This window comes from Patiria miniata, unplaced genomic scaffold (assembly GCF_015706575.1).
Source record: "Patiria miniata isolate m_02_andy unplaced genomic scaffold, ASM1570657v1 HiC_scaffold_29, whole genome shotgun sequence".
Taxonomy (NCBI): Eukaryota; Metazoa; Echinodermata; class Asteroidea; order Valvatida; family Asterinidae; genus Patiria; species Patiria miniata.
This window is the reverse complement of record NW_024037068.1, coordinates 2083123-2094914: the sequence shown is the minus strand read 5'-3', so window position 1 is coordinate 2094914 and position 11792 is coordinate 2083123. Positions and strand designations below refer to the sequence as shown.

Sequence of the window (11792 nt, the reverse complement as noted above, 5' to 3'; positions counted from 1 at the left end):
AAAAAAAAGTCAAATGGCTGCAACATGTAAATGGTCTATACGTTAATAGTTTTTGGGTGACACCATTTTGTTCGTCAGTCCCGCTAGTGTCCTTTACTACTTAAACAAAAACTGGAGATATTTCAGGATCGGTGTTAGTGGGGGCGCATTGCACACACTTGATCGTCTCTTAGGGTGTCGGTCCGCACGGCGCACTTTACCGAATTTCCACCTTATTATTGCCGACACCACTTCACTGATGAGTCGCCGACAGCCATCACTTCGCCCAATTGCCAATTCGCCGAATGGCGCCGGCCAAATTGGCAGCTACTTCACGTCTTCGCCTAATTAGCACTTCGATATGTGCTTTGCTCGAACTTGCCCAAATAAAACTGCAAGACTTGGTCAGTTCTCTGTAAGGCCAAAAAAAAAATAAAAATAAGTCGGTCTCTGGTCAGCGCGCGCGTCGATTTTAATCATTTGCGTCAACTTTTTTTTTCTTCAAATTGTCTGTGGTAGCTACAGCAGCGCCCTCTATTGCCGCACCTCCTCAAATTTTTGTACCAAGGAATGGGGAAATTGTACCAAGGCAAATGTTGGAGGGCACCAAGGCAAAATATGGAAATCCCCAATGTATATGAGGACACAACAAAAGCAAAATAGTACCCACCTTGTCTGTACAATCCAAGCTTCAAAAAAAAAAAGGGCCAAAAAAAAGGCAAAAAAGAAAAAACGCGTCGCCGCATCAATTCCGGAACTCTTGTCTGACCAGAGACCGAATTTTTTGTTGGGCCTAATATGACTTTATTTAGCCAGTACCCCAAGAAGGCGCTTTGCCACTTTTCAAGTTGGGCAAGTTTTGTACTTTGTAACATTCATGTACTTTTACAATAATCTCCTGCCTTTAGCATGCTGTCCCTTGCCAATTGAAATATAATAACAGTTCAAATATAGTCCCAGAAGAGTCATAGACAACGACCGTTCCATTTCGAAGTACACCATGCACTACTATTCAAATCGAAATACCAAAATTGCATCCACATAGCACCGGGCTGTTCGCTACCAGCAACCTGTAAGTCCAGGAATTATAGGCCTGGAGATTTTTATTGCTTTCGTTGATGAGTATAAAACCACGTCGTTCAAGTCACAGAAATCATATTAAAACAGACTGACCATCGAGTATAGTAAGGAATCTGTTAAGCTGATCATCGTGATGACCAATTTGTGCGGCACTGTGTTTGTTTCGGCTCTGCTTGTGTGTCTGTGTGGCAATGGTTTCGGCCTGGTTGAGGCTGGTGAGCCGGCTAAGCGCGCTGATGACGGTAAGTAGCCTTTACGTTCAGTTGAGTTTACGAGATCAAAATTCACTGTTTTCCTAAAAGAACCTATTCCTCCACAAAAACCCCATAATTTGCAGTTTGAGGATTGATTTCAACTTATCTTTGGGTTCAATATTTTTTAATTGTATTTTGATATCTTTATTTCATATGACACCTATCATTTTGACACGATCTTCTCATCATAATTATATTCCCCTCCCCTACTCCCCCTTAAACAGAACAACAATTTCCTGTAAACTTTGAAAGACACTTTTCATTTGGAGCTGTTCAAAAAGTAACTCTCAAAATTATTGTCGAAAAGCTATACTTGGTTTAAATATAGTAATGGCACTAAACTTCCTGTGAAATTATTCTTTCTGGCATACTGTCATTTTGAAGAAAACAATAAAAGAAAGCAATTTCCAAAGATGCGTCCAGTGACATTTTTGGAAATTTCCGTTAGAAGTTTAATTCGACAAAGCCGTGATAGGGTGCGTGCAAGCGTTGACACGACGCCACACGCGCACGCACGACTATGTCGTTTCAGTGCGTGATATCAAGTAGCTAGCTGCAATAATCGGCTGAATGAGAACGTGTGCCGGACGCTGATTTCCGGCATTTCGGTCAAAACATGAGAAGGCAACTGTTGAACTGAAATCGAGATCCTAGAATTGTTTTTTCGCACTATACAACATTCACTAAACTAAAACTTCGTCAGGTTAGTTGTTAAGCATCATTCTTTAGATATTTAGCATTTGTTGTTGCTTAAAACGAAAAACAATATGCACAAATGACAAAATATACTCCACTTTTAAACTTGGGAAAAGTTACACACTTCCTTCTTTTTTGGGGGAAAATCATGTCTTGAAACGCGTACTTTCTCTCAAAAGATTACCCCTGAATCTTTACTCGACAAAAAGGAAAAGGAAAAGTGTTAACCACAAGACGCTCAATCTAAGACAGTAAAAATCCAAAAGTACTGATTGTCGGAGTGATATTACTTGATTGTACTGTCTGGATTCCACAATGTTCCCGTTTTTGTTGTCGACCTATTTTCCCGGTGTTTCCACAGTAACAGATATAACATTGGATTAAATTCACTCAGCACCACTTTATGCAACGGCAGAGAGGAAGTTAAGGCCCGTCAAGTCTGAATTTATATCCGGGACGAGTTCCGGACAAGTTAGAATCGCTCACTTAACTCTGCATTTGTCCTGGACAGATTCCGGGAAAAGTTTCTTTATGATGCAACTACTGGACTCACCAATACTGATAACTTCATTGTAGGAAAGTTGCGGGGAAGTTGTTCAGATTCCTGCAACTTCGCAACTTGTCCGGACCTCCACACGGAATTGCCATTGAGACGAGCCTTTAGGAACCTGGTGTATCCGGTACAGGCGCAGATCCAGAGAGGGGTTTTGGGGTCACCCCCCCCCCCCCGGTCTGACACACAAACAAACTATAACAATAATAACAATAACCCTTCTCCGCCTGTCCACAACAATCGGACGTACACACGTACCTATACTGATTTATTGAGAAAAACTTTGCTAAGGGTGAAGATGTAGGGATGGTACCAAATACACTGTGAAATTTCTCAACTTGAAAATGGTATCGTTAGGACGAAAACAATCACCTTATCATGTCTTATTACATGTCTTAAAACAGTCCCAAAGACTTGTCTGCCTTTGGACCCATTTTTGTTTGTTTGAATGTTTGCATAAGACTGTGTGCAATGTTGTTGCTTCAATTAAAAAGCTCATGCTTAAAAAGCAAATGATCCTTTGTTCCTTTAACGCCACAGTTACCATCAGCTCTGCCTATCAGTTTGCTCGGTTGTCGATGTGTACTACGGGGTTGAGTCTGTGGTCATTCCAACGGGACTACAACGGATACGGGTGTCACTGTGGCGTCGGGGGTAGCGGCAACCCGCTGGATGCAACGGACACGTAAGATGACTCGCTAATGCACAAGATTTGTTTCTTCAATTTCTGAGCAACATCAATCGGGTTTATATAGTGTAGTCGTGTCCATCACTGGTCCGGTCACAAGTCCTTCCACATGTCCAGTCAGGGATGAACAATGACAACGGATTGCTATTGCTCTTTCACCAATTGTCGACATGCGGTTTCTAAATTTGGTAGTTGTTTCAGGAAAAGCGTGTTAAATTTTGCAAGAAGTGGTACTTGGGTCGATCACCTACCCGCACATTTTTGAAAACAAAACTAAATCGGTCCACTAACCCATCGCAAAGACAAATGCATGCCCTGATAATTATCCAATTATTTTTTCTATGAAAGTATAGGCCTATCCTGACATTTCTCGAGGAGGGTTGTGCTGTATGGTAAAACAAGATAATTTGAAAAAATACAAGTGTAAACGTAATGGCAAAAACGAAGAGTTTTGGATCAAATGACAACACGCACGAGTACTTCATTCCCTCGCTTTCACTATAAATGCAAATACGAAAGGCTATAAAAACACGTCAAGTGCATTGCATCAGGGCAAAAGTTGTATGCACCACTATGCATGCGAGATTAAATAGGAATCGCAGACTATTGTATTTATTTTTTAAGTATTCTCTCTCAAACTCTTTGTAGATTTACCACTGTACAAAGAGTTTGGTACAACATTGTTTGGCAATGTTATTTGCCAAGCATTGGTATGTAGTTACCCCTTTCGTTAAATTGGGGACAAATTGACCAATCACATGTGTTGGGGAAGAACCTTTGTTTTGCTGGGATTATGCACACCTGAACTTTTTGTACATTTATTGTTACCGAATTAAAATAACACTAAAGTACCCTGTAAGATGGCCGTTGTACGCATAAGGTATATTACGCTATTTGGTTTGTGTTTCTTTTGCCCTGTATAGTTGCTGTAGAACTCACGACAGATGCTACCTGCAAAGTCCGTGTTTGACCAAAGCACTCTGGTATACGATCCCATACAAATACAGCAAGAGCGGGTGCGGGACCGCTCACGCCAGCATCACTTGCAGTAAGTATGAAGGCTCTAAAGGGGAACACCTGCTTTTGCACCGGGTGTCCCCCAACAAAAGTCCATCTCGAGGGTGTATCAACATTCTCATATGAAAATTTTCATATTCAATTATAGAAGATGAGCCCAAAAAGTTTTCCCTCTTGTGTGAGATTTTGTTTTGATTCTGTATAGTGGTTTTGAAACAAAGGCCGTCAGGCCAAAAAAAAGTCTCCGGTTCTGGTATGGAGCTTGCCCAAAAAGTGGTGCGGCGACGCGGCTTTTTTTTTTTACCTGTTTTTTTTTTGCTTCAAATGTCGGCTGATGACTGCAAAGGGTGCCCGACTAAACTTAGTGCAAATATGTGGGAGTCCAGAGAGGCCACATAAAGCTTATTCTCGACCATAACCCAATCTAAAAACACGTTAAAATTGTGCAGCAGCAGGATTCCAGTCAAACCAGTGAGTTTGGCGGTTTTGAGACATCAGCTTTCATTGAAAAAAAAACTTTTTCATTTTGCCGACGAGCATGGCTACGGCGACGCGCGCGCATACCAAAAATCGGAGACTTTTTTTTTTTGCCTTTCTAACACCAGTCTTTTTTGCTCCATTCCAAGTTTGACAACACAAGGAGAGCGTACACAGTGTGTTTCTGTGCGAGTGATTTATTTTAACCACATAGTGCTTTTTTGATTTTATATCAGTACTATCATTGGCTACATAAACTAAGAATCATAAAAGTCAACAATATTGTAAGAAAAGTAGAAATAACATTTCATTTCCCCCCAAATTCTACTGCAACCCTGCTAGGGACATTTTGTGGGGGGGGGGGGGGGGGGGACATTGTACCGTCAAATTAGCACTGAGTGCGATTCAACTTTTTTGTAAAAATGTCATACTATAGGCCTACCAGCAGTTTTTTTAGTTTTCGTCCCTCCACGTAAACCACTAGCAGAAAAAGCTGATTGCACTTTTTACGGAAATCTGTTTTCTGCTGGCAGAAAAGCAAATGGCCACTTTTAAACCATCGAGACAAAAGACGTTCGATCTGCTCTCTTGGATGGACGGCAATTGTCCAAAAACGTGCAATATCTTATTTTGAAGATATTTGCAGTATAAAGTTAAATGAATGTGAGAGTTTTGTTGAAATCAACATTTTCGTGGCTTGCTCAGGAGAAAGAGAGACTGTCTTTTGAAAGTTTAAGCTCAACAAGGGCCCAATCTTTGAAGACGACCAGTCCCAAAACTTTTTCTCTCAAGAAAAACAAATTGTTCCCGCCTAAGAGGACCCAGTTCGTCACCTTTTTTCCCAATTCCAACTTTTTATCGATTCATCACTGTACTCGATTCTGCAATGCTTCATTTTACCCGATTGTTATCTTTGATTTGTATCGGTCATCCTTATTCGAAAGCCGTTCTACGCTTATTCAATTTTGACTCGATCGGTGTTACTTTGTGAATTGCGCCCTCCTTCGGTAACATTTCCAAAATGTACAGTAAAAATTTCGCTCGTACTGAAAAATTGCCTGGGTTAATTTTACCCAAGAAAGGGTGAAAACTACAACTACCCAAAATTGGGTTGTTCTATAATCAATTGTTTGGGTTAAAATTTCCGTTAATTTCAACCAAAAGTTGTGGTCATACAAGACAAAATTAAATTTGGACTTGTATGACCACAATTTTTGGTTGAATTTAACAGAAATTCTAACCCAAACATTTGATTATAGAACAACCCAATTTTGGGTAGTTGTAGTTTTCACCCTTTCTTGGGTAAAATTAACCCAGGCAATTTTCATATGATGATACCCCCGCCCTGCAAACAGGACGCTGGGATACGCTGATGAACTCACGCTCTGATTGGATAGATTTTGCGTGACCTGTGACCTGCAAGTCATCACGGCCACGACCCCTGCAAGGTTTTAAACGGCCGTTAAGACAGATTCATTACTCTTTATTCAATTGATAAATGCTTTTGTTTTCGATGAAAAGCGTTATAATGCATGTAGAAAAATCTGTAAAACCTATCTGTGTTGTAAAATTGTCCTGTCATTTGCCCAGGGTCCGTTTCGAATTCACGAAGGTCAATGATTGCATATGCGACGTTCAAAATGTGACCACATGGTCCGCAATGAAAAAAAAATCACATCCGGTATAGAATGTGTGCATTTCTATGGGAAGTTTTCGGATAGCATTTGCGCTCATTGTCTAACTGCGGTAGTGAGCAGCTGCAGCCAGATGCTTAATACATAGGTCATGGGCCACTTCCTTCACAAGATTCTGTGAAGCTCATCAGCGTATCCCAGCACCCTGTTTGCAGGGAATCTAAAGAATGTGCTGTGTTATACACAATAAAATTTGTGTTATTATGATGCACAAGACGGTGTCGAGTTTTTATTGCAATTATGAAAAGTTGGGCCTTTGATTTTCATTACATCTCGATTTACATTACATCTTTCATTGTTAGTCGGCGGAAATAACACTGGCGTGATTGCAATTTCATTTCTGTTTCAGAGAGGGCCTCGAGCTATCCGTGGTACTACGTGGGCGAGAACTGCGCTAAGGCAATCTGCAACTGCGACAAAGCTGCTGCCTTATGCTTTAAGGCGAACCGGTCAACTTACAACGCACATTATCGCAACCATAACAAATCCACTTGCTAGTTGCTATAATTCAGATAAAGGAGTAGTCCAAACGATTTCGATTCATATCTCGATCACTCTAGTATAAACTTGAACGCATAAGGTACACTCTAAAACAGCCGGGTCTGATTGACCCGGAATCCGGGTTCTATTTTGGCTCAATCCTTTTCCGGGTCAAAAATGATACTCTTAAGGGGCAAAACGACACTTTTTGGGGGTCAAAATGACATTTCCTTTGGGTCAAAATGACCCGGAAAAGTGTCAAAACGACCCAGAAAAGTATTTGACCCCCCCAAAAAAATTCATTTTTGACCCCAAAAGGGGTTGAGCCAAATAGAAGCCGGATTCCAGATCAATCTGACCAGGATGCTTTCAGAGTGTACTTTACCAATTAACTGGTTAAACAGCCGCTCCTTTATCAAAATTTTATTCTAGCAGAAACTGCAAAATTTAACGAGTAAACGATTTAAACCTCCAGATTAAGCTTCGTCGCAGTACCGTCAGTCTATCGGTATAGACCTATTGCTTTAAATTTCAATACCTTAGGTTCAATTTTTCACCAGGGGAGAATAATTCCTTGTTCTGCACAAATAGAAGCACAGCACTGCACTGCGTCTTCAGAAGAAGATTGCAATATGTCATAACATCTTAAAACTGAAGAGACTACATTTAGGCACTCTCCTGAAGACGGTCAGAGGATACTGACCGGAACGTCGAGTTTATACCTCTGGTTCTTTTCAGAACCATTCTCTTAGTTGAGAAATTATTCGCACATGGTGTTTCCGCAAACCTTTCATTATTTAGTATCTCCACCATGCAAAGCCTCAAATCTTACTTAGACTACATTGGTTTCACGAAACCTTCCCACTGTGTTAATTTCTTTAAAGTATATAACGCCACCTCTCTCTCTCTCTCGAAATCAAAATAAATACAACGTGCAATGCGTTGATGGCATAGTTGATTGCAAGGTTTCTTGATTATTTACTTACATGCACTGAGATGAACATATCTCACGAATCTTATGTATTTTCGTAACCTTCTTTAATTAGGTACCACCCCTGCGTTCTGATGTGCCTATCCACCTTGGTAATATAATGGTCATGCTACTGAGGAAGCATGGGCATCAATCGGTGGGGGTGGGGGGGGGGGGGGGGGGGAGTCCCCCGCACTTTTTAAAGTGGGGGCATATCATATCGTTAATTTGTCCCCCCCCCTTTTGTCCCTGAATAAAAATTGTAGCCTACATGATGATTCTGTAGCTCAGAATAGCTTATTCAATGACTCCAAACTCGAAAATGATATTTTCAAGATGACCTTTTGCCCAAAATGCTCCCGGGCCCTTCAGCGGGCCCACGCCGTTAGGGTTGCAGACCAGTAAATCGGTCCGAAATTGCATACGCCGGCCAAATCACGATTTGCATGCATGCCCAACAAAATCTTCAGTATTTGAGCATGCTGTGGGCCATGAACTTGAGGGTTTGTAAAAAAATATGGGTGGAAGCCGTGCACAGGACTGTGAGCTTGTAGTTCCGTTCAATTTGGATGAAATTGGGGGCCCTTAAAGCGCTCTATTTTGCAATGGAGTGTAGGCATCGTTTTTTTCAAAATGGCGATGGGCTTCAGGACTATTTTCAGGGGTGATCATCTTTGGATGGAAATTTCTCCTAAAAGTCATCAGTTGACCCCCCCCCCCCCCAAAATTGAAAAGAAAATGAAAGATGACGAAATAAGCTTTAATTTGATGTGTGTCTCGAACACCTTGGAGAGTTGTGAGTATTTTTCCCGAATTTCTAAAGTGGGAGCATTTACCATTGGGGTATGGCACGCCAAAGCGGAATTGCCAACTCGCAACTGCCAACATTATAAAATACATCACAACTTTTTTGAAAAGTATGTCAACATTTTAAAAAATATGTCAACATTTAAAAAATATATGTCAACATTTCAAAAACGTATGTCAAAATTTTAAAAAATATATGTCAACATTTCAAAAACGTATGTCAACATTTAAAAAAATATGTCAACATTTAAAAAATATATGTCAACATTTCAAAAACGTATGTCAACATTTAAAAAATATATGTCAACATTTAAAAAAATATATGTCAACATTTCAAAAACTTATGTCAACATTTAAAAAATATATGTCAACATTTAAAAAAAAATATGTCGACATTTAAAAAAAAAAATTGTTCTGATTAATTAACTAGAAATTACATGTCAACATTGCCAAAACTACCTACTACTTGTTGACAAATAATTTATGTGTCAACCCATCCTGCGACAAAGTTCACCTAAAATACGTGTCAACATTTCGTCCAAAAATATGTGTCAACACTACCCGATGAAAAATATATGCCAACATTCACGTGACCGCCACGACGGAGTACATGCGCGAAGTATGCTGCGCTAGCACCCGGTGTCGCGGTCTCACTTCTCCGGCGTGCTGGATTCTCCGGGTGAATGCGGCGGAAAATTGAGCACGTTACAGTGCACGTTACATGAGCACGATACATGCCCATGTGTCCGCTGTGCTTACTTTTCCTCGGGCGGTGCTATGGCCTCGCGGTTGTGGCCTCGGCCTCGGCCTTGGCCTCAGAGGTTGTGGCCTCGGCCTCGGCCTCGGAGGTTGTGGCCTCGACTACAACACTGAGCAAGTCCACCCAAGAATGTGTTATGTAACACTTCCTGTGGGTCAAGCTTAGAGAGGACTGGAGTATTTTGCCTGGGTCATTCCATGATCTTGCAACAGCGTGGGTGTGAGCTTGTCTTACATACGCAGTGTGGACTTCCGAACAAAAGACGTCCACATAATGTAGGTAGCACCGACGTTGTGTGGACTTGCCCCACGTCCACACAGTGTTTCCCCATTTCTGGAAAACGGGTTTAGAGGCATTTTTGGGTTAGGTTTATCTGTAGCAGAATGAAGAGAAACACTAAAGGGAATCATAGAAAAAAAATTGGGTTGAAAGAGTTTTCACAGTTTGAGAAAAATGAGTTTTTTCACTGGTTTTTCTTAACTACACGAAAGCAATGGAAAGTCCACACTAGTCATGTGAAACAAGTATGGGTGTACGTGTGTGTGTGGAAGAATAATTAAGAACGAACTCCTTGGTCTGTGCATGGCTTCTTGGTCTGTGAAAGGTCTGTGTTCCTTGCTCGTGTATCCTTCACATCTTTACATGTACAGTGTATTGGGAGTTCCGCGCGCCACGAAAATTCTGGATTCGACTGGTACCTTGTAACGTATACATTTGTACATACAACTATCCAAAGATCTCACGTGTACGGTGGCCCTGGAACGACATTTTAATATTGACCTTTTTAATATGAACCTTGTAACTTCTTAATATTGACGTTGTACCTTCGCAATATGCACGTTGCACGTAGCTTAATATCGCATTGTGGAAGTTGTTCCTTCTTAATGTGAATGTTCAAACTTGTTAATGTTCACGTTCGATCTTGTCAATGTACACCATTGATAATGCTTGATGTCAACGTTGCACCTTGCTTCTTCGCAATATGAACCATGTACCTTCGCATTGTGAACGTTTGACCTTGCATCTTGTTAATATCATTGTTGAACCGTCCTCCTTCGCAATGTGAATCATGCATTCTAAAAAGTACGAAGTCCTTGTCAAGCCCTATATAGTTAAACAACCAGTTATGATGGAGTTTCAATCTGACGGCTGTTTAATGTCACTTAACCTGGGCGTCTACCTTGTAGTGATTTTTATCATGAATCAAGGCTCTCTTATTTATTTCACATATCTTTTATAATTCATGTTCAAGCTAATGAGCGCTGTTTCACTAGAAAAGATGTGTTCAATTCATGAGACTAATTAATTTCTTGACGGTATACTCTCCGTCAATTACAATAATGCAAAATAGTGTTCTGTGATCACGTTAAGAAGGCTTTTATCATAATACTTTACATCCTTGAAGCCCTATTCAGATTTTTTGGGGTTTTTAATCATAGTTACGAGAGATTTCCGTCGAGATCCGCGTATTTAATTAGTATAACAGTATGATCTAAAGATGTAATTGAAAGGAACATCATTTATATGCGGTGGTACCGTTACGAAATAATATCCACGTCTTATAAAGCATGACAACAATAGTAAGGGCATACATTGATATTTATTAATTCGGGGAAATATCGGGGATTTCACCAACGGTCCCATTCCCGTCAATTATTGTAAAGGCGATGGCGCGCGGGGCACAGGTGGCTTCGGTCAATTATTTAATTGTTTATTCAGTGCATACACCTGCAACATACTCGAGCTTGTCTAGGGGCTAGACGTTTTTTATGGTTGAATGCGCGATTACCCGCTGCAGCGATAACCCGCCACCGCGAGAGAGCGCCACATCACGACCGCACCGTTGCGTTGAGCGCGAATCACGTGTTGCCGGGGCACCCTATACGAAGTTGTTTGCTTGGAGTTCATGCATACATGACTGGTCGTCAGCCAATTGCGAATATTCTTCATGTTGCGGTCATGCGCGGATATCCGGGAGAGGGGGGGGGGGTATGTAGGGTTCGACTTAGCAGTAGCCCGAAAACCAAATGCTCGTCAAAACAGCGGGGATCCTCGTACTATTTGGTAAGGAGCCCTGTTGGCGAGTCAAAAATTATTGGGATATGGCAAAGATGAAAGTACAGGAAGAAAGAAATCATTACATTCAGAAAGCAAAGCGGTATAAATTTGTGTATAGTAAACGGTTGAAATGATTAGATCGGGTTATTTGAAACAATGACAAATTTGATTCAGGATGCATGTTTTTACATATATATGCCCAACATTGGGTTATGGTTAGCCTGAACATGAATTATAAAAGATGAGTGAAATAAAACAGAGAGCCTTGAGTCATGATAA

The 11792-nt window shown here is 40.9% G+C and overlaps 1 protein-coding gene across 1 annotated transcript; it reads left to right on the top strand.

Moving 5' to 3' along the window:
* The first annotated feature begins 1042 nt into the window (after positions 1-1042).
* Positions 1043-7189, top strand: LOC119736173 (phospholipase A2, membrane associated-like). The gene is made up of 4 exons (XM_038210195.1): positions 1043-1301; positions 3103-3247; positions 4174-4298; positions 6788-7189. Exons 1-4 carry the CDS (start codon positions 1193-1195, stop codon positions 6934-6936), a joined length of 528 nt encoding a protein of 175 aa, XP_038066123.1. The 5' UTR covers positions 1043-1192; the 3' UTR covers positions 6937-7189.
* The last annotated feature ends 4603 nt before the right edge of the window (positions 7190-11792 follow it).

Excerpts from the sequence above, each read along its gene's own strand:
- LOC119736173 (XM_038210195.1), top strand. The coding sequence starts at position 1,193 with ATGACCAATTTGTGCGGCACTGTGTTTGTTTCGGCTCTGCTTGTGTGT. Across the intron at positions 3,248-4,173 it reads CCGCTGGATGCAACGGACAC|TTGCTGTAGAACTCACGACA; the intron begins GTAAGATGACTC and ends TGCCCTGTATAG. Across the intron at positions 4,299-6,787 it reads TCACGCCAGCATCACTTGCA|AGAGGGCCTCGAGCTATCCG; the intron begins GTAAGTATGAAG and ends TTTCTGTTTCAG.